Below are 22,328 nucleotides of genomic sequence, written 5' to 3'. Positions count from 1 at the left end.
TGAGGTAGCCTCGGTGAACGCCGCCAACTGTGTTCATGGCTGCTCCAAAGTACACAAATGAAGGCTAGAATTTGGGATGCCGGAAAATAGGATGAGAGAAAGAGAGAGAGAAAATAATCCCCACAATTTAGGCCTTTCCTTTTACTCCTGATGCTCGGAACGGAATCATCCTGCCGACCCGCCAGATTAAAACAGGGATTATCAAGAGGGCCACAGCTGGAGGGGGAATATATATATTTAGTATATCTATATAGCCAAGTGCAAACGTTGTTTTTTTTTTTATTCCCTCTTGTCACTGCCTGTAAAAGTAATATATGGAGATGATCTTCAGTTTTTATGTGTGAATAATGAAAAGCAGAAGTGCTCTCTATTTTTCTTCCCTTTTTTTTTTTTTTAAAGACGGTAGCCATTATTCATTGCAGATCTCTCTAGCTGAACTGAACACATGTACGACAGTAAAACCAAACAGATGTTTCCACCCTGGCTACACATTAGGGACAAAAAAAAAAGGGGGAAAACACCTCCGCCTTCCCCCAAGAAACGTCGCACATCCCAAATAAAAGTGGAAATGGAAAGTTGTGTGAAATACAGTGAACATAAAAAATAGTTGTGTATTATATACAAAACAATGGAATGTGTCAAATTCAAAAAAGTTAATCAATTATTATCATTTGTACATTCCTGTTTGCAGGCAATATTGGCAGTGGCGGGAACGAGTGGTAAGAATAATTATCACCACCAGAGGGCGTTAGAGACACTCAATCCTCACGGCTCTCTCTGGTCACATGTTCAGAGGACCCCTGTGACGTATGTGCAGGTTTGTTTGGCTGGGCTGGTGGGGGGGGAGGGCTAGCAGGGTCTTTGATTGCAAGTAGAAATTCGATTTAATTGTGTGCCCAAAGTTTCCTATGTGCAAGCAACAGTTTTGTTTTGGGTGTCCAAGCCTGATAACCTGACTGCTGCAACAATGTGCTTTCAAACCTCTTAATCCACTTTAGCCTGGCCGCCAAATCCCCTGTAAATCTTGCAATCAGGAATGCCCCCCCCCCCCCTTACACCCACACACAACCCCAAAAGCCACGGAAGCCTCAGAACACCCCTCTTTTTGCGCCCCCTCCTTACTTCTCCTATCTGGGAGCTGTGCTGGAGCGCCCATTGAAAAAGTTGTAAATACAATGAAGCCCTTTTAAAGGGGCCCGGGGCCATTCTTAAAGGGCCCCCAGCCTGCAAGGCCCCCAGCGTGGGAACGAAAAGGGATGGGGTGACGGGTAGATACACAAAAGGACACAACAAACATTGCACCTATTGGTGAAAGTCATGTGACCTGCGTATGATCAAGTGAAGCAGCACCTTGAAGCAGGTAATTTGAAGCAGGTCCTTGTTTTTTTTTTTATTCCCAAAAATAAATGCTCATCAGTTCGAACATATAACTTGATTTTGGGGTGTACTCAATTCAATATAGGATCAAAAAATTCTATGACACCTTTACTCTAATTGTGGTTTTATTTCATCGGTTTTCTAAAGGAAATGATTTTTATTTTATGAGCAGTCTTTTGTATGGCGTTCAACATGTATGAATGCGGGCATCCTCTGAAGAAAAAGGGAAGACCAAAGCGGAGGAGGAGGAGGAGGAGGGTGCAAAGAAGCTGACTTGTGGAATTTGAGTCCTACAAGAAAGAGGAGGAGGAAGAGGAGGAGGAGGAGGAGGGAAATGAGGAAGGAGGGAAGGGAGGAATGTACGCGCACCGACGGAACCGCGCACCACAACCCGTCGCTCCCAAAAGTGGAGGAAAAAAAGTGAACTTGGAGTTACTTCTTGTTGCCTTTGTCATCTCTTTTTTTCGGTGAGGACAACAAGTGGACTTAATTCGTGTCACGGACGAGATTCTCCCGCTTGAAAAGTGCGACATGATGAAGAGATGAAAAGACTGCAAAGAGCGATGACTCAATCGAAGAAGGAGCCCACTTTTCGGGGGGAACCGCTCGGCTGCTGTGGCTTCGTCTCGCTCCTCTTGGTCCTCGCCGCCTCCCCGGCAAAGGTGGCCTGCTTACAAGGTAATCTGCTTTAAAGTGGCTTTTCTCTTTTTAATATTGACACACACTCGTGATGAGAACTGAAATGGTTCTGTCACAACGGAGAAAGTTGTTGATGAGTGTGAAGAGGTGAGGCAGGTAAACATCATGCGTTCAACAACCCAAAGACTGCAGCGTCCTAACAAGAAGTTTTTCAAATTTATTCCGTTAATCAAATAAATCTAAAATTGTAAAAACGTCAGAAAAATAATGTTTGGCGCATTTTATACATCAAAGTGATTTCATTCTGGAAAATATATTATAAATATATACAAAATATTTATATATAAGTAAATATGAATATAATATAACAAGTAGAATAATACATAAAAATACAATCATGACAACTAGGTAAAAATAAGAGTTTTCATAAAATGAATGAACTTAAATTACAACTTTGTTCAATTATTAGAAGTAGTGTAGTATTTTCTTCTTTGTAAGCTCAGAGTCAAAGTTCAAACAGTGCTTTGAAATATACTTTGAAATATACAACTTTCTAAAGTTGGAGAGATGAATGACACCTTCAATAATGAATGAACCTCCAGGAAGTGTTATGAAAATCAAAACGCATGTTGCTGTCAATCTGGACTTTTTTTTTTTTGCTGGTGGAATGTTTCGATGGATGTTTTGTTAGCCTTTAGCAGGTGAAACAAGAATTACTGGAACCATTTCAAAACTTTTATCCCCCAAATTACTTTTATAGCGCAAGAACGCTGAGGAACTCCTCATGTTTGTATATCCTGCCCTAAATACAAGTTTCATTTGTTCTACTCATAACTCCAAACACTCAAATGATTTTTTTTTTCCCATCGAAATGGATGGAAAATGCCATGAATAGCTGCTCTTTCCTAAAAATAGCTAGCAAGTGATGACATTGTGATTCCCTGGGAATGTCTTACAAGTGCTTGCTGGTAAATGTAAACACACGCACACACACGTGTCACAAAGTTCATGCATGTTGAATTGTCTTCCTGCCTGTAATTTGTTAACGTTTAGCAAACTTCGGCAACTTCAATCGGGCGAGTTGAGTTGAGCCCCCCCCGGCGTCACCCTCACATGGCTCTCAGGTGACTGTAGGTGCTTGTAAATCAATAAGCGCCCACATTTTTCCCCAATGAGCCCAAGAGAAGGATGAGGAGGGTCTGCTTGTGAGTCACAAACGCCCTCTGTGACTCACACTGGAGCGTGATGGATAGATGGATGAGGAGAAGGAGGGAGGGGGGGGAGTGATGAACCCAAATAATAGCATGGCAACAAAACAAAAAAAAGTGGGCGAGGTAATGAATGGGGTGAAGAAGGCACCCAATGGGCTCATGTTTGCTTGTGTCCCACTTGGTAGAGAAACAAAACAGTGAGAGCCGGAGGGAGTTTGGCGGGATACAAGGGAGGAGAAATGGAGCATTTAAAGGCACATGCACGCCATGCCATCAAAAAAAAAAGGATTTGGAGACTTATTACTCTCATCTCAATGCATTTGTATAACACGGGGTCAGAAGACGCGCGTTTTGTGATACAAACGCCAAAAACATTGATTATTTATTTTTGTTTAGGTTGCTTTAGGGTGGAAATGTTAGAAAAAAGAATTCGGAAAAATTGCCAAATCTGGCTTGGCACTTGAGGCCTCCAAGTATATTTTGAGGGGAGACAATACCCCCGTGGGCCCCCCCTCTAGCTCCACCAGTGCTCCACAGAGTTTGCAATTGAAATCGTAACTACAAATAAGTATTGTTTATGGTTAGAAAAGGTACATAAAAGGCTTCAAACTGACATGTTTTGTCTTGACATGGAAGAGTCCAAAAAGTCTTGGAACACTTTGTAACTCCTTTGAAAAGTGTTGTTGTTTTTTGTTTTTTACACATCAAGAAACATTCTGCACTTTGTTGCCGCTTGTCAGCGCACAATTGGCCTTTGTCCTGCTAGCAAGGTCAACCCGCCATGTGTGATTAGTTGAGTTGTTTGTCATGTCCCTGATAAGCTTGATCAGATCTCATGCTTTAGTCATTTTTTGTTTTATACTTCATTTTCACACAAATTGGATTCAAATGTGCAAAAGTATTCAATTCATTTTTCCTAGCCAGAAGCTCAGCAGCACCCTCAAAATATCTCATCCACAGCATGACTATGGCAAATAAAATGTGTCCAATCAATATTCTGGGAAATTTCAATTGATTTTTTTTTTTTTTTGGTCATCATTTTCTCCTTGCTTTTTAGATGTGGAATTTGAGAAACAAGTGGCCACCATCGTTTCATCCGTGGGCAAACCGGTGAGGCTGGAGTGCGACCTGTTAGCCACGCTCGACGACGGCGAGATTCCGCCCAACGTGTACTGGCTGAAGGACGGCGAGGCGCTTCCCTACGCCGAATACGACGACTACCAAATGCCGGTTGTCGGCATGGACCGCTGGATCGTACACAGCACCCTCAGGTAGGCGACGACGGCTCCGCAAATCTTCACCACGACTGAAATGAATTAAGCCGAAGCTTTGTTCGTCTCTCGCGGCTTGGCTCATTTGTCATTTTGAAAACCACAGCGATGGAAATTCAACGCCATCGGGATGTGGCTTTTGTCTCGCTTTCAGTTCTTCGCCAATATTTAAAATTAATGTGTGGGGAGGTTTGCGGAGGAAAAAAAAAATGATAAGAACTCACAATCGTTAAGCGGAGAGTCGGCTGGGAGCGTCATTAATGTCAATGACGAGTATTTTCGTCGCTGGCAAACAATGAGTTAATTGCCATAAATAAAAAAGCTCGTGAAGGAATTAATGAACCAAATGTTCTCCATAGGATTAAAAGTGTCCAACTTTCGGACATGGGCACCTATCAGTGTGCGGTCGATGTGGGAGGTGAGCAGATTTCATCCATGGAAGGAAGCATCATGCTGGAAGGTGAGTGGTCACCGGGTACCGACACCCAGACCTGTCGAGTCAATCCTGACCCGGCCGCTTTCTCCCTAAGGTCTCCCTCACTTCTCCACCGAGCCGCATCACATGTCCGTGGAGGCCGACGTGCCGCTGAGCCTGCACTGCGTAGCCCACGGACCGCCAGAACCGGTCCGAGTCATCTGGCTCCGGGACGGCGCTCCTCTAAACACGGTGGACGACCCGGTGGCCCTGTCGCCGTCTACGCTCAACATCACAGGTCAGCTTGGTCTAACTTCACAAACACTATTCAACAGTACCACTTGGAGTAAACAAATTCAATATTGGATCAGAACTTTGAAGGCACGTTGGAATTTACATTTCCCCCCTCCCTCCCAACACGTCTCGGCTCAAACACAAAAAGATTATCAGCCAGGAGAAGCCAGAAGCTATCGGGCCGAGAGCCGGCCCAGGGGTGTCCGTCTCAGACGTGAGGAGGAAGGGGGGGGGGGGTGAAGAAAGAGGCCACGGGAGGGGGGGGGGCGGGGTTCACATACGGGTTGAGGGCTCCTTTAGGGGAGAACACAAACAGAGTTGAAGACTGCAAAAAGTTTGAAAAGAAAGCATGCAGGCGCTCAGGCTGGCAGAGCGGGCTGAGTCACACAGGAGCCGATTTATCGGGGCTGGCGCTGAGGTGCCTGGTTCTGCTTTGACTCATCGGAACCAGTTGCCCGACCGGGAATCAACACTCACCTCTGTGGAATGGCCAGATGTTCCAAAATCTACGGAACATCTTCCAGTTGGCCTCCTCAGCCCATTCAAGTAAAGTGGTGATTTGCATATTTGGACTCTCAGGCGCAGTAGCAAAAAAACTTTCTTATCTTTATATCTCGGTGGACTTTAGCTCCAGTCGGCTTAAGCGTGTCACTATTCGTAACCAATCTCTTGAATGACACCATTTCTTGCTTCCAAGTGCACAGGAAGCTTTCAAAAAAAAAAAAAAAAAGATGTTGATCAACATCCACGTGGTGCCACTGTGTGTCTGGGCAAAAGTTGCGCAATCTCCAGATGACTCCACATACACACACACAATTTCTTTGAGCTTGGCCAAGCGAACGGCGGAAGTGCGCCTTCTTTTGTCCGTCCCCCTCACAATGGAGGCTTTGGTGCGTGCGGCCCGCCATGAAAGACGGACACACTGGTGGCAGTGTACGTGTGTGGCTGCGAACAACACTGCCAGGTCACATGATGCGCATGTTGTGGAATGTCTCAAGTGTGTGAGCACGCCGATGTCGGGATGTGACAAACTTCGGAATCAAACCGAGCTCTGTGGAGCCGTCGTTAGCTAAAAGATGTTTTTGGAAAACAATTGGCATTAAAGTGCCGCATTTGGGACGGTGATAAAAAAAAATCCGCATGAATGGAAAATGTGTGCTGACTCGCGGCGCGCAGTCATCTGCTGACTCACGTTGCCATGGAAACCACAACTTTCTTCACTACCTTTTTTGTCTCACATGAGCCTTTCACTCACTTTGTTTAGTAGCCCCGCCAAAACTTTCCCCCTTCTCATGCCCATTTTTTTTTTTTTTTTTTTTTCCCCCGCTCAGGTTTGAACCGAACCAGCAGTTTTTCCTGCGAGGCCCAAAACCGCAAAGGCGTGGCCGCCTCTGGCTCCGGCACTGTTACCGGTAAGGCGTTACGGTAAACTTGAAATCATATATATACATTTCACAATCAACCGCCCGTGTCTTTTTTAGTGCTCCCTTCTGCTCCTCACCACTTGAGAGCCGTCAACATCACGCCCACCAGTCTCCAGTTATCATGGCAACCTGGCTTCGGCGGCGACTACCCGGTCATCCGCTGCACGGTACAGGTACGTTTTCCAACGTGTTCTTCTTCTCCAGATAAAGAGCAAACACAAATTCCCGAGTCCCACCCATCTTTGTCCTCCTGGAGCGGCGAGATCGGGTTTCACTCAGGGAAAGTGGGCCTCCCTAAACTAATCTGACGTAGCGACCCTCCCTCTCGGTGGCCATTACGGCGAGCGGCGCCACCCCTAAACGTCTGCTTCTAATAAAGCTGCTCCTCATACCTCGCACCCAGCCCCCACCTCCCCCTATTTCTCCCTCATTGGGGAAAAAAGTCAAGGGGCCAGGCTCGGCTGAATGGGGCAAAAAAGGAAAGAGGTGGATCGTAACACACTTGAGCCATTACGATTACTTAAGTAACTTTTTATCAGAGTACTTTTTGACTTACACTTGAGTACTGTTGCAAAGATGAAATTTTACTCCAATACATTGAGCTAAACGTGCCTCGCTACTTTTTTTTTTTTTTGGAGTACAGCGTACCATGTTATATGACTATGTTTTTTTATACTGCCCCCTTGTGGCCAAGGCTAGCACACCAGCAGGAGCAACAGAACCCATTGAATTGAAACATAAAATCAGGATACAGAAATAATAATTTTACATCCTGTTTAATTTTGCTATTACTCTTGTTTTTATAAAATAGTAGTAGTAAAAAAAAACCTATTTGTTCTCAAGTGACCAGTACAAAACGGTGGCAACACATTTTCTACATTGAGACAACTCTCAAAACTCTCTTCCCCAAGTCAGGCTCTGGGGCTCCAGATGAGTAAGAAGAAAAAAAAAGATATCTTAAAAACAGGAAACGGCATTAGGAATGATGTCTGAGCAGTACGAGGGGGAATGTGCTCTGACTCAACAAGATGAAACGCTTGTTTGCAGCCTGGACGTGACTCATGGGGTCAGGAATGATACAAGTGGCTTAACCACTTGGGGGCCGAGGGGGGGACTAATCAGACACGCCCCCAAAATCACTCAATTGTTTGAAAGGTCAAACACCTGCACACATACTACTTTACCTACACACACACATTCACCACCTACTTCCACATACTGACACACACTGGAAACGAAGAATGCTGACTTCCAGCCCTCGAGTGCTCCAAAGCCACAGCGGGGAAGTTGCATATGGTCGGAGCGGTCCAAGTGGACCACAGCGAGATTTTGCCGAGACAGCACTCGGGATGTTTTTGCATCCCCACAAAAACATTTCAAAAAAAAAAAATCCTCCAAGCAGCATCAAGTACACACGCTTCTACTTAGCTTACTGGGCTTTTTTTTTTTTTGGACTCTTCCAGGTCAAACACGCCAAAGAGCCGTTTACCGGTGGTCTGGATGAGATGATCCTCAACCAGAACTTGAACATCCCTCCCAGCGAGTACCTGGTGGAGGACTTGGAGCCTCACAGTGTGTACGTGGCCAGGGTGGCGTGTCACAGTAGCCAGGGGCCGTCGCGTTGGACGTCCTGGGTGGAGATGCGCACGGCCGAAGGAGGTCAGTCAATCGTTCAATTTCATCCGGAACAGTGTGGCGTTTAGAAAAGGAGGGATGGTTGTCACGGAAACATGACTAGCCGTGAAAAGCGACTGTTTGGATGGTCCTCACGTTCGAACAGAGGTGCTCCCAGCATGCACTGCCAACGGAAATAGAGGCGGGACTAGCACGCCAGGGAGGCGGGGCTCCGGTGATCGGTGCTTTCCACGACCCCCCGCAATAAAAAAGAAAGAATGAAAGAAAGAAAGGAGAAGCGGCGCTGCCTATAACATGCAATTGAGAAGTTTGCGCTCCCAAATAAACCTGTCGAGTTTCACTTCTTCATCAATCAGGCTTTTGTTCCTTTTCATGGGAAAATAGAAAAGAGTGCGCTCACTTTCGGGTTCCCTATTTTTGTTCAATTTCTTCGGAAGGTCACAAAAAGTCAAGAAGTTGAGTTTATTTTTGCTACACATGAGAAATAGGCCCCAAAATAATAGTGTGCACAAAAACAGGAAGTGAGAAATGTTGACAAAAGTAATGGGACACTTGTCAGTTGTTTCTAAAATGTCAATCGTGCCAAATATTTTGATGAGAAATGAAGCTGCATGGCTGGATTTGATTCATTGTGTCCCATTACTTTTGCAGCTAAAATAACAGTCAAATTTCCCCTTCCCGCACGTGTTTCTCATCTAGCGACAATGTTCTCGACTGTCTTCTCCTCCAAAAAGTGTCATCCAGAAGCAAACGTTTTCCTCCTGCGCTCCGCTATTTCGGTCCTAACCACTTGTTGACTTGGCCGGACTTCTTCAGACGGCACCACCGAGGAATTCTAGAAAAACAATCCAGCCTCTCGCTCGTGCTCGCTCCAGTTCGCTGCGTGTCTCTTGGCCTGCGTCTTTCGCTTCCCCCATTTTGGCTTTGACCTCGCATGAGCTCACATGTAGCAAGGCGCTGTGGGAAAACAACTGAAAGAAGAAGAAGAAGAAAAAAAAAAAAGCGGGAGTAGGGGAAAGGGGAGGTGGGAGTACTGTGAGGAGCATTTACTATTTTCCCATGAAATAACCTACAATTGTTTCAACTGTAAAAACACCCAAAAGCCCCATTAGCTCAATGCTAATGTTTATTAGCATCTATGTTACAGCAGCTCATTAAAAACAAACAGCACAGCGACATGTAAACAGACAGTCATATCTTCTTTATCCTCCGCAAAGAACCACGCGTATTAGTGCCGCACTGATGAGTCCAGAGTCGCTGAGACCTTATCATACAAAGCAGCAAAGTCGACGTCCGACTTGCCGTGGGAGCGCTTGGTTTATTTTGGGAGTCTCCCAACTTTATGGCCTCAATGTGACCTTTGTCCAAGACGAGAAACAGACACGAAAACAAACACACCCACTCGCGCAACAGCGCCGCCTTCAGCGTGTTCAACAGTAGTCGCGCGCGAGGATGACGTGCGAAACCAATCCACGTGCACCGATGGGAAACATGACGCGGCAAAAAAAAAAAAAAAACCCCCGCAGTCGCCTTTCTTCTTATTTTCCTCCCTTGTTTTTGCAACAATGTCATCTTTGTTCGCTTGAACGTCCCTAGCATAAAAGAAAAGAGGCTCGGCCGCAACCAGATGGAAAAGCAGGGAGGGAGGGGCGCTTGAGTTGTTTTGGCTGCCGTGCCAGAGGCCAGCCAGCCAGCGAGCGAGCCCATGTGGAAACTATCAAACGCCAAACACTTCCTGATTACCATCACGCAAATCTCCTCGTTGCTCCTTTCAGTTCCCGACGAGGCGCCGTGCAACGTGACGGCGCTGGGGAACGACAGCCGAGTGTTGCTGGCTTGGGAGGAGCCCTCGGGGAAGCTGAACGGAGAGCTACGCGGCTATTTAGTGGAATTGAGCGCTCCCACTGTCAATCAGGTGCGAGCGCGTGTTTCTCACACCACTTTGAAAGACACAAAAAAAAACATCATGGCCGCTCTCTCTCTCTCTGACCGACAGTTTGTCTTGGACGCCGGACTGGACACGGAGCTGTCAATCAACCTGTCCCTCCCGCTCTCCAACGTGACCTTGCGGGTGTGCGCCTACACGGGGGCGGGGCGAGGACCCTGGAGCCCCACGCAGACTCTGACGCTCGTCTCTCCCGGTGAGGAATGGCAACTCCCAAATGTTTTATCGAGGTCACGTTTGAATCGAGTCTTTTCTTTTTCTCCCCCAGAATTCCGAGGTGAGTGCCGGTCGGTGACAGACTTCCCTTTCTTCCTTCTCGTATGTGTGGAAGAAAAAAGGGGGAAGAAGATGAAAAGAAAAGCGAGGCGAGGTTACGCTGGGGTGAAGCGGGACGCCGCTTCATAAATATTTACAGCGTGGGCCGTCTTCTGTTTGCTTCGTCTAATCGGGCCAGACGGACGATACAAAGAGGCCGAGAGCGAGATAAAGACGTGCCAGACTGAGGGGGCTTTATTCAGGGTCTTAAGATGGCCACAAATACGTCATGTGTATTCTTCTACACTGTAAATAATATCATGTGATTGATTTGGATCAAATTTTCTTTTATTTTAACTTGAAGTTTGAGGGAGACACCTTATAAGCCCGTCAGGGTTTCTAGTCTATTTTCTTTGAATTATTTTTTTCTTCATGTGACGTTTGTGTTATTTTGTGCGTGCTAAATAAAATAAAAGTTAAAAAAAAAAGATATAGATAAATATTAAATAATGATAATTTTTTATAAGCATTTACTTCTCGCAATAAGCAAAACAAATGTTTGATAAAAATATATATATTGTTTAAAAAAAAAACATTCATTTTTTTTTTCAGGTCTTTCGTCTCCTCCGGCTTTCTCGTGGCACTGGTGGTACGTGGTGATGGCCGCCACCGGCGCCGTGGCCCTCGGCGCGCTCATAACCGTGTACATGGCCAAACTACGGCGCAAGGAGACGCGATTCGGGTGCGTCTGGTTATATTCAATTCATTTTATTTCTTCGTTTTTTTCTGTTAACCCTGTTTCTGTTTTTTTAGCGATGCCTTCGAGCCCATCATGCAAAGCGGCGAACTGGTGGTCCGTTACCGGGCCCGACGCTCGTACAGCCGTAGGACCACCGAGGCCACGCGTGAGTTTTGACAAAAGCAATTTCTTTCGTAACTTTTAAAGTCCAGCAGATGTTTAGTCTCGGGTTGTGTTGTGTATGCTTGATTATCATCTGGAGCGATCCAGCCTGTAAAAACAACTCTTGTGTTATTGCAAACACAATCATATGGATGTCTCGCAGTGATTACACACACACACACACACACACACACACACACACACACACACACACACACACACACACACATTATGGCAATTTAGTTTACAAGTCCCAGCTTGCCCCCCCGAAGATGCGGCGAAGGAATGTCCCGGCATTCTCGGCCTCTCATGACAAAGTCGAGCATATGCTTGCTATAAAATGAAGGCCATGTTGTTGTTTTTTCTAGCCTGGTTATGATCATTTCATATTTTTCCCGCTATGCACACACAGTGAACAGTCTGGGCATCAGCGACGAGCTGAGGCAGAAGCTCCAAGACGTGATGGTGGACAGACACAAGTTGACGCTGGGCAAGACGTTAGGCGAAGGTAGCTTGATTCCAAAAGCAGCAGCAGCGGCATTTTTTTTTTTTTTTTAAATGTCTGTTTCTTACGTGCGCCGTGTCGCCCGTGGCGTCTGCAGGCGAGTTCGGCTCTGTGATGGAAGGTCAGCTCATACAGGAGGAATCTGTACTCAAAGTGGCCGTCAAAACTATGAAGAGTGAGTGGAGAACCGACTTTTACACATTCGAGCAACGGCCAAAAAATTTGCTAGCACTAGCCACTAAGCTAATTGAAAAGTAGCTTTGGAGCTATTGAATTTTTTTTTCTTCTCCTTTCTTTCTCGTGTCTCTCATCCCAGTCGCCATCTGCACGCGCTCAGAAATGGAAGACTTCCTCCGGGAGGCCATCTGCATGAAGGAGTTCGACCACGCCAACGTCATGAGACTGCTCGGTGAGACGTCGCCTCATCGACACGTCGGCGGATCGGAACCTCCGGAACCGATGTGTGTGTGTGTGTTCCGCACAGGCGTGTGTCTGCAGACGGTGGAGAGCGAAGGCTTCCCGTCGCCCGTGGTCATCTTGCCTTACATGAAACACGGCGACCTCCACACTTACCTGCTCTACTCGCGCTTGGGAGAATCTCCCGTGGTGAGTAAGATGATGACGTGCGCAATTCGAAAAACACCTTCGTCTGACACAAAGAGCGTCTCTGCGCAGTACCTGCCGTCGCAGATGTTGGTGCGCTTCATGACGGACATCGCCCGCGGCATGGAGTACCTCAGCAAGAAGAACTTCATCCACAGAGACCTCGCCGCACGCAACTGCATGTACGCACGCTCCTTTCACTTCCCGTCCGAGGTCACCGTCGATTCGCCGAACTGAAGTATCCCAAACGTATTCCAGGCTGAATGAGAACATGAACGTGTGCGTGGCCGACTTCGGGCTCTCCAAGAAGATCTACAACGGCGATTACTACCGGCAGGGGCGCATCTCCAAGATGCCCGTCAAGTGGATCGCCATCGAGAGCTTGGCCGACCGGGTGTACACCACCAAGAGCGACGTGGTCGGTTCCGCTCTCACGTGTGATGTCATCACCTTGTGGCGCTCTTTGTTCCAACTTCCTCTTGTTGCTTGCTCAGTGGTCCTTTGGCGTCACCATGTGGGAAATCGCCACCAGGGGGCAGACGCCGTACCCCGGCGTGGAGAACAGCGAGATCTACGATTATTTGAGGCAGGGAAACCGTCTCAAGCAGCCTCCGGATTGCCTGGACAACATGTGAGTGACTCACTTTTTGTGGACATTTAGTATTTTTCCAAATTGATTTGATCAAATCAATGCTCTTCATCAGCTACGCTCTGATGTTCTCCTGCTGGCTGCTGAGTCCCAAAGATCGTCCGACCTTTGAATCGCTTCGCTGCGAGCTGGAAAAAGCCTTGGAGGACCTGCCCGACCCGCAAGACCCGGACGAGATTCTTTACGTCAACATGGAGGACTCCTACATCGAACCGGGGGCCGTCGGCGGCTGCGACCCTCTCGGAGGCTCCGCCCATCTGGGCCTGAAGGGCCTGGAGTTGACCACGGCGGAGGTGCACCAACCCAACCGCTACGTGCTGTGTCCCCAGCACGACAGCGGACGAGCGCTGGCCGACTCCCTGGAGAGTCTGGACGTTCCCTCGGCTTTCTCGGCCGCCACGCTGCCTCTTCGCTACTCCCGACACTCCACGCCCGACGTCACCGGTGCGTCCACGCCCGACATGGCCCGGGCGGCCACGCCCGTCACCGAGCTGCTGGATGAGCGAGAGGTGACCCATAAGGTCGCCTGGCAGTGATGAGCGCAACTGGATTGAATCGTACCTAGCGAGTCAGAGAATGGAATTTTAGATTGTGTGCCTTGGTGAGCACAATTTGCACACACACACACACACACACACACACACACACACACACACACACACACACACACACTTGAAGGCATTCCAGGATGTACGCCGTTAAAAAGAATGTAGCGCCCATATTTTTACTTTGATCAAAAACACCAAAAAGGCCTAAATCATGCTTATCTTACATAACAAAAACAACCTTTAACCCCTAACCCCCAAAATCTATTTTCTCCATTTCCCACACACGCAAAAACCTGACGGCATTCCAGCATTTTTTACATTTTTCATTGATCTCAAAATATTCTTCCCTATTTCATTGGCCATATTTGAATGTGAGGAACTGCATTGGCACAATAACTCAAGGAAACTGAGGATCATCTCGCAAACCGAGAAACTATCACTGCCAGGACTCCAAGGACTTGAAGCCTTTGCCCCACAGAGGTACCAAACAGTCCAAGATCCCAATATTCTGAGGTGGACTTTAAAAAAAAAAAAAAAAAAGAAAAGAAGCACATTGACTTTCTTTTGTACGCTGATTGTTTTTCTATTCTTCCAACTTTGCACTAATGTCTTTTTTTTATATCACTGTGTACGTTTGTCTATTGTGTGTGTACTTTTTTTTTTTTTACTTTGTAAACTCCATGTGATGGATGAGATCTTCCAAATGTGTCATCCACGCATTGAACAAAATGGACTTCAATTTAGAGATGTTTGAGTCGAACAACTCCATGACTAGTGATGAACTAGTTGACAACTGTGGCTACGTTCTAAAATTGTACTAGTTAACACCTAGATCATCTAGTAGTGAGTTGTCCGCAGATGTCAATTAGTTTCGCAAATGTCAACTAGTGGGGGTTGGCTGGGGGAGACCGATACTAGTCGTTCTAAGGTCAAATATTCGAAAAGAAGACTAACTGGTTCCAGCATTGACTGAATTCCAGTTTGAACGAGTTACAGAAAAAGGTACTATTGGGAGCTCCTAAGGTCTCATATCATTTTCTTTTGTAATATAATTATATTTTATAATTATATAATTATATATTTTATAATGATATATAATTATATTTTATAATTATATTTATAAAATAAATAAAACGACGAGAATACGGCGCAACAAACCAACCTTGACCACTGTGCTTACTCCGCCGCGAAAAGTAGTTCCTTGCGCGCATTTCCTAATCATGCTGGACATGCTCCTGATGCCTCCAGGTAAACGCACTTCGTCCTCGGCTTCGTCGAGCAGCGCAAGCGGCTTCTTGAAACTCCCCTTTCAGTAAGTTTCTTTTTCTCTCTTTTGAAATGATTATTGAAGGATGTTTTAGTTTCTAAATACAGTGCTTGTTTGCGTCTACTTGCAATTAGTTCCTGGTTAATTGCATGGCGTTTATGATGACCGACCACCACGACAATTTATGGAACCAAACCAAACTCTCCAAATGCGTTTTTTCCCGTTTATTTTAAAAATGACTGCATTTACATTTCGCTTTTTAATCTTGAAATTGTCCCACAATGCCTTAGCTTCTCTTAATTGGGTCATCAAATCAGCTGTGTTCCTTCTGAGTTAAGGAAGTAGAAGCTCAGAGGTCATCGAGCTCTGGTCCTCAAATTTCAGTCTTTCAATTTGGCGCTGAAAGAAACTTCATCAATTCACCAATGACCCTCACCATCTTGAAATTTGCACACAGGTTGCTCCTCCATTCCAATAGCGTCCTCATGAGACTCCCTCGGAGATGTCGAGTATTGCTTCTTCTGTCCATGTTACTCTTGGTTGTCCTCTACTCCAACTTTCGAAAGGAGGCCATCTCCAAAGTGATCGAACCTTCGAAGCATTCCGTCGTGCGCCAAACTGAGGATGGACCGCTGGTCCAAACCCAAATCCCAACCAAAGTCCCGAGTCTAGTCTTGACCCCACCTAGTGTCAACGTACCCAGTGTCAACGTATCTTCTGAGTTCAGCACATCTATCCCGGAAAACGAAGCCTACTGGAATCAGCTTTTGCACGCCCGACTGAAACGTGCGGAACGGGGCGAGAACCCGTTAATCCGTGACCCGTCCTGGTCTCACTGCCGGGACACCAATCAAACCAACGTGAACGACGTGGCCTCCTACTCGCTCCTGCTGCGGAACTTCCTGTGGGGGATGAAATGCCGCTCTCCTCCGTTCCTCATGGACCAGCCCGACAAGTGCAAGGAGAACACCACCTTTCTGCTCTTCGCCATCAAATCCATCCCGGCCCATTTCGAGCGGCGGCAGGTGTGATAATGATTGCATTCAAATATATTCCACATAAAGGTGAAGTCGATATTATTTTGAATTCCTGAATTTTTGAATTTTGATTGAAATCAACTGAATGAAATTGTTTCTGCAAATGTATTGAACAGAAAAGTGGAATTCAACTCAGTCATATTTCTGATCGCCACTAGAGGGAGCCAGTCTGCCTCTAGTTGGCACCAGACAATTACTGAACAAAAAGTGTTTTTTTTTGGGGGGCACTTGATTTGCTTCATATAGGCGGTGCGTGAAACTTGGGGCCGGGAGTACCTTCATGACGGCGGCCTACGGGTGAGGACGGCCTTCCTGCTGGGTGCCTCGTCGCCGGATGACCCAGACATCGGCGCTTTAGTCAGGTCAGTGCAAATGACGACGCTAAGTATTTGAAAAGTGCTAAGTCGGCATCCCCGGCTCAGGTTCGAAGCCGAGCGCTACGGCGACATCTTGCAGGCCGACTTCCACGATTCTCTCCTCAACCTGACCCTCAAGATGAACGCCTTCCTTCAGTGGACCCTGGAAAGGTGTCCGCGAGTCTCCTTCGTCTTCAGCGGGGACGACGACGTCATCGTCAACACCCCGGCCCTCCTGAGCTACCTCAGTTCTCTGGATCCTTCCGAGGCCTCTCGCTTATACACCGGACACGTGATCAAAACGGCGGGCCCTCTCCGGGACCCCAAGAGCAAGTACTTCATCCCGACGAGCTTCTACAAAGGACCCTACCCGGCCTACCTAGGCGGCGGTGGCTTTGTCATCTCCGGGGCTTTACTGCTACCGCTTTATTCCGCTTGCGGAGCCATTCCCTTCTTCCCCATCGACGACGTCTACATCGGCATGTGCTTCAACGCCCTGGGGGTCTCGCCCCAGGCCCACGGTGGTTTCCACACCTTCGACATCCGAGAGAAAGATCGCGAGAATCTGTGCGTCTACAAGAATTTGATCTTAGTCCACCGCCGGTCCCCCCAGCAGGTGAAGAAGATCTGGAATGGCATCCACAGTCCATTACTGACTTGTTGAGGCCATTTTTTTTTTTTTAGGGGGTGAGTACATGAATCACATTGCCACTGACAAAATGCATAAAGGATCAGACCGTGTTTAACTTTGTGACACATTATCGTGAAATTATTCAACAAATTTGAGAAAAATAGCAAATGGAAAAAATACATAAGGCAAACCAAGTTTAAGTTACAAAAACAAAAAACAAAGTCAAGTTGAATCTTTTATTTTCCACACAAAACAAAGTGCAGGAGAAGGAGCTATCTTGGTGTGCTATTGATTTTTGTAACACTTTCACACAACTGCTAAAACGTGAAGAAACCAAAGTATATGACTTCCTTCTACGCACGGCGTCAGTCTGTTTCCATTTGGTGAAGCGTGTTAACCGTAAGGCACCGAGCAGAACATCCAACTCCTCATCAAAACTACATTGTTGTGCATAAGTTGACTCAAGTAGGGGTTCTCAAACTTTGCTCATTTTGGGGGGAAAATACCAATTCTGGAATATGTCTTAATAGGAAAAAAAAAAAAAAATCTTCTGAAATGTAACAATCCTGGAGGTCACATTTTTGTTTCTCGCTTTTAATTGGTCCAAAATTACGTTAAATGAATTAGCTTAGGTTTCTGTATCGTTAGCATAATAGCATTCACCCTCAAGTCACATTTAAAAATTTTCAGGAAAACAAAAGTTCAGTTACAAAGATGTGAAAAATTTAATGTTCAGCAAGCATATTCCTATTTTATTGCTATTTGGACTGTAGCTTCAAACCGCCGTAGGCAATTATGCTATTAGGCTAACGCTAGGTGGGTATGCATTTCTTTTTTTGGGATTGACATAAGTTATTGCAAATAATTTGAGCGCCCCAAGTTTGAGAACCCCACTAGTAAAGTGTTCAGCCCGAGTCTTTGTCGTAGAGGTCGAGAGGGTAATGCTCCTTGTACTTCTGCATGTGCCGCATCAGCGAGTCGCGCTGCTTGTTGAGCGCCGGCGTCATTTCCTCGTAGACGTCGGTGAAGAGCAGCTCCGGCTTGGGTTTCAAACGTTTCTCGGCCCGTTCGAACACCTCCATGACGGTCTTGCGCGACTGCTTACGCCAGGCGCGTTCGTCCTCCTCGCTCCACCAGCCCCTGGACGCCATGTGTTGGCGAAGACGCGAGATGGGGTGGTCCTGCTTGTCCCAATAGTTGACTTCGTCCACCGAGCGATACGCCGAGCTGTCGTCGCTGGTGCTGTGGTGGCCGATTCTGCGGGAAAAAACGATTGACCGGAAATATGAGAACGATTGGAAAAAAAATGGCGACAATATAATAAAATTTGATCAAAAAGACAAATCTAAGATATGAGAGGTCGTGACCCGCCATGCTTTCTGCCCGCTCACCTGTACGTCATGGCCTCAATGAGGAAAGGCTGGTTTTCGGCGACGGCTCTGCGCCGAGCTTCTTTAGTGGCGTTGTACACGGCGAACACGTCGTTGCCGTCCACGCGGATTGACAGCATGCCGTAGCCCGGACCGCGAGCAGCTGGTAACCAAAAAATAAGATAAGGTTGGCTGTCCAGATATTTTGCAGGTGTGGAACGCCAAAACGACTTTTTATTTACCGATGCCGTCGCCACGATACTGCTCATTGGTGGGGGTGGAGATAGCGTAGCCGTTGTTACGGCAGAAAAAGATGATCGGGCACTCCAGCGTGGCCGAGAAGTTAAAGCCGGCGTGGGCGTCGCCCTCGCTGGCCGCCCCCTCGCCGAAATAGCAAATCACAGCTCGGTTGATGTTCTCCCGCTTGAAGGCGTACGCGGTTCCCACCGCTGGACGACAGGAAATAGGACGTCACCTGCCGTGCGCCGTGGGGGGGGGTTCTCGAGTCAAAACTACGCCCGCCGCACTTTGCGGGACCGCAAACTCACCTTGCGGGATCTGCGTGGCCAACGGCGACGAGATGGTGACAAAGTTGAGATCCCGTGAGCCGTAGTGGACTGGCATCTGGCGCCCTTTGCCCAAATCGTCCACGTTGGCGTAGCACTGGGCCATGAAGGAATCCAGGGGGAAGCCGCGATACATCAACACGCCTGCGGGGGGAGCGCTCAGTAATTATAACACATCTGTTTTAGTTGTGGAATTCAAATGAATACAAACCAGCTTCTCTGTATTGTCCAAAGACCATGTCGGTCGGATCCAGAGCGGCGGCGCTGCCGATGTGTGTGCCCTCCTCGCCATAGTTGGTCATGTAGAAAGAAATCCTGCCCTGTGATTGAAAACATTTGGCCAATACTTAAAAACAGGAAGTCAGTGGAAGCCAGGCAGGCAGGCAGCGCATACCTGTCTCTGAGATTCATAAAGAATGCGGTCCATTGTGTTCAACAGTGTCATCTTCTGGTAGAAGTTCAGAACCGTTTCTTTCGAGAGCTGAAAGGGAAACGAGCAATTACGGTCTGTTCTGGACACTTAAGGTGAGCAGGTTCTACCTGAGGGTCTTGGGAGGGGTTGATGATGTTGCCCTGGCGGTCCATGACCCGATACACCGGAATGCCCGAGATGACGTTGGGCTCGATGAACTCCAGCTGGTCCACAAACTCAGCGGAAGCGCCAGGAAACTGAGGCTTCTCCAACGTCGAGTCAAACGGTTGCTGTCTGAGCGCAGCCTGGAAAATGTTGTGCGATATAATCATATTCAATAAATGGTCGACATAAAGACATGGAAAAATGTTTGCACGAGTTTGAACACAAAAGCTAAACTTGTAGGTTAAATCACTTTCATTGACATGACGTCATTTTTGGACGCTCCCATTGCTTGACCAATCACAAGCGGCCTTTGTCACAAGCCCGTTTTGTCATCTACAAAACATAAATAAATAAACATACGGTGCACGCCTTCCTGCCAAACAAACGATTTGAGTTTAAAGTGTAATTGTCGTCTAATGTGGTTAAACTGTAAAAGTCATCTAGTGTTGCTAAACCAGTTTGGTGCCAACGTATCGCGAGACTTGAAGACGTCAGATTTAATCAATCGGAACAACAACAATTTTAAAATCACACAGTTGGAAACATAGTGGGGAGAAAAAAAATCAATTTAATCACGCTTTTTACTCGAGCAAATCTCTCCCTTCCGGCTTGCCACGCTCGATCCATATCATCATATTTTGGGGGGCATTCAAGCTAACGCGACCTTCGAGGTTGCAAAGCTGAGCCCGCACGACATAGTAGAAATAAGATTGATATACTTACATGAAGTCTGAAGGTCCTGTGGTGAGGCAACCTTGACGCCTTCAGGGCAGACGCTTGTCGAGCTGCGTGGAAACATGCTCGATACATTTGATTCAAGGGGCTAATGCTGCTAACAGCTGCCATTAGGACCGTCCTCAAGATGGTAGAATGGCGAAGTTCTCCGCGGCCGATGCACGGAAAAAAATAATATTTAGAAACCGATCACGACACTGGATTTTTCACTTTTCAAAGGGCACGCACACGGGCGCAAGTATGAGGAAGGTGGGGAAAAGCTACAAATGCTGCTTCGAGACGTGCACCGTAACGGAAGTTAAATATGAGGCTTCAAAATAATACGGATGATTATTTCTATTTGGGTTTTAAGCCGATCATTTTATCCTGTATATGCGTAGCACTTTTACGACACGCGTGGCTCGGGAATTATTTAAGGTCACTATACAGGGATAGAAACTTTTTCCATCAGGAAATACAACGATAAAATTCAGGAACTTCACAGGATACGCAATCAATTTTTCCACGTTGTTGTCATTTTACAGAGATGAATAAAGTAATCACGCTGCACAAGATTTTCATGAAGAGTGAGGATTCATTCGATTTTTTTTGGGGGGGGGCATCTGGTTCTGTGCTAAATAATACATAAAAATGGGAAAGACACCCCGAACGGCGAACAACAGGGACTGCGCTAGCGTGATGTCATCAATTAGCGACTCCCCAAACGGTAAACACCAGTGACGAAAATGATCCGCGACTGACACCGTTTGTCGGCACGATGGAGTCCGCTCCGCCTGCAGTATCCCTCAGAGAATTTGGCTGCGAGCAAAATTTACTCTCACGTCCTGACGGATCGGCGTCTTTCACACAAGGTAAAAAACAAAAAAAGTACGTTTGAGTTGCCTAGCATTTGGCTAGTTTTCAGCGTGAATAGTGGCTACGCCTGCTAGCCATTCATTGTGAAATATTTGCACTGTCACAAATATTTTCTATTTTTGTTTCGAGGTGACACCAGTGTACTAGCTGCAGTATACGGACCGGCTGAAGTCAAAGTCAGTAAGGAGATTTATGACCGAGCGACGTTAGAGGTGATCATACAACCCAAAGTGGGACTTGCAAGTAAGTCCTGAGTTTACTGCTGCTGTCGTGCTAGGATTCACCAACAGATGGCGGTAGTGTGACACATTACTACATCCCCTTTAACACTGCTTGCAAATACTCTTATCTTTTTTTTTTTTTTCTATTTTGTTTGTAGGCGTAAAGGAGCGAGCTCAGGAGCAGTGTGTGCGGGAAAGCTGTGAGGCATCCCTGCTAATGTCCCTTCACCCTCGCTCGTCCCTCACGCTCGTATTACAGGAGCTCCATAACGATGGCTCCGTATCCTTCTCTCACTTAAGTAGACTTTTTCTCCGATATCGCGTGTTTCTTCCTTGACCCTCTCTCCAGCTCTTATCCTGCTTCCTGAATGCCGGCTGCATGGCTATGATGGACGCCGGTTTGCCAATGAGCTGCCTGTTCTGCGGCGTCACTTGCGCCATCCACACGGACGGAAGCATCATCACCGACCCGAGCGCTGCTCAGGAAGCGGTAAGTGTGACTTTCCCCGTGGCAGGGAAAGTTGACAACATTTTGACTGCGTTCGTCTGCCTTTGCCCTCATCAGGAGAGTCGAGCTCTAATGACCTTTGCCATCGGCAGCAAAGAGCGCCAAGTGATGATGACCTCAACCAAAGGATCGTTTTCAGTGCAAGAGGTCGGTGAAATGAACCCGCCGTTCTCAAAATGAACCATAACGCTGAGCTCTGCAAAACCATTTGCAATATTAGTATGTTGTATCGTTTTCTTTTTTTGTGAGTTTTCATGTGTGTGTGTGTCCAGATGCAGCAGTGCATCGCCATCAGTCAGGCGGCGTCTGAGAAGATCTTCGGCTTCTACAGAGAATCGCTCAAACGGCGCTACTCCAAAAGCGTCTGATCTTTTCTTATTCTACTCGCTGCACAAAGTCCACTTTTTATAATAAAATATTCATCAAGCTATTTGGAAGTCCTCTGCTTGCATTATTTTGATTCTTATTGAAATGCTCCAGTTCTAAAAATAATCCCTGCCGTGTGCGCTTTGGCCTCTATGGGGCAGTATCGT

At 46.8% G+C, this 22,328-nt stretch overlaps 4 protein-coding genes across 5 annotated transcripts; 3 read left to right on the top strand and 1 right to left on the bottom strand.

The window, feature by feature from the left end:
- Window positions 1-1,725: 1,725 nt before the first annotated feature.
- axl (AXL receptor tyrosine kinase) lies at window positions 1,726-14,827 on the top strand. 2 transcript variants are annotated; one of them, XM_085916765.1, is made up of 20 exons: window positions 1,726-2,055; window positions 4,285-4,498; window positions 4,858-4,958; window positions 5,029-5,211; window positions 6,539-6,619; window positions 6,689-6,804; window positions 8,095-8,290; window positions 10,042-10,181; window positions 10,263-10,407; window positions 10,480-10,488; window positions 11,079-11,208; window positions 11,280-11,371; window positions 11,780-11,875; window positions 11,970-12,047; window positions 12,189-12,281; window positions 12,357-12,478; window positions 12,548-12,657; window positions 12,734-12,893; window positions 12,970-13,106; window positions 13,180-14,827. In XM_085916765.1, the coding sequence occupies exons 1-20, from the start codon at window positions 1,920-1,922 to the stop codon at window positions 13,658-13,660; spliced, it is 2,820 nt and encodes a 939-aa protein (XP_085772891.1). In that variant the 5' UTR covers window positions 1,726-1,919; the 3' UTR covers window positions 13,661-14,827. The 2 variants fall into 2 exon arrangements, with proteins under 2 accessions (XP_085772891.1, XP_085772890.1); XM_085916764.1 differs by having other exon boundaries at window positions 10,263-10,488.
- On the top strand, window positions 14,820-17,313 carry b3gnt2l (UDP-GlcNAc:betaGal beta-1,3-N-acetylglucosaminyltransferase 2, like). The gene is made up of 4 exons (XM_085916768.1): window positions 14,820-14,984; window positions 15,397-15,964; window positions 16,223-16,338; window positions 16,399-17,313. Exons 1-4 carry the CDS (start codon window positions 14,893-14,895, stop codon window positions 16,994-16,996), a joined length of 1,374 nt encoding a protein of 457 aa, XP_085772894.1. The 5' UTR covers window positions 14,820-14,892; the 3' UTR covers window positions 16,997-17,313.
- On the bottom strand, window positions 16,998-20,516 carry bckdha (branched chain keto acid dehydrogenase E1 subunit alpha). The gene is made up of 8 exons (XM_085916769.1): window positions 20,200-20,516; window positions 19,440-19,616; window positions 19,294-19,380; window positions 19,111-19,219; window positions 18,882-19,043; window positions 18,576-18,782; window positions 18,355-18,496; window positions 16,998-18,220 (listed from the first exon to the last, which is right to left on the bottom strand). Exons 1-8 carry the CDS (start codon window positions 20,320-20,322, stop codon window positions 17,869-17,871), a joined length of 1,359 nt encoding a protein of 452 aa, XP_085772895.1. The 5' UTR covers window positions 20,323-20,516; the 3' UTR covers window positions 16,998-17,868.
- On the top strand, window positions 20,247-22,225 carry exosc5 (exosome component 5). Its single transcript, XM_085916773.1, has 6 exons — window positions 20,247-21,062; window positions 21,196-21,309; window positions 21,446-21,567; window positions 21,637-21,777; window positions 21,853-21,942; window positions 22,068-22,225. Exons 1-6 carry the CDS (start codon window positions 20,969-20,971, stop codon window positions 22,161-22,163), a joined length of 657 nt encoding a protein of 218 aa, XP_085772899.1. The 5' UTR covers window positions 20,247-20,968; the 3' UTR covers window positions 22,164-22,225.
- Window positions 22,226-22,328: the final 103 nt, after the last annotated feature.

The sequence above is a fragment of the Syngnathus leptorhynchus genome, chromosome 7, assembly GCF_054491065.1.
Source record: "Syngnathus leptorhynchus isolate UIUO chromosome 7, UIUO_Slep, whole genome shotgun sequence".
Classification (NCBI taxonomy): Eukaryota; Metazoa; Chordata; class Actinopteri; order Syngnathiformes; family Syngnathidae; genus Syngnathus; species Syngnathus leptorhynchus.
Note: the sequence above shows the minus strand (reverse complement) of the source record. Positions and strands in the feature narration are given on the sequence as shown.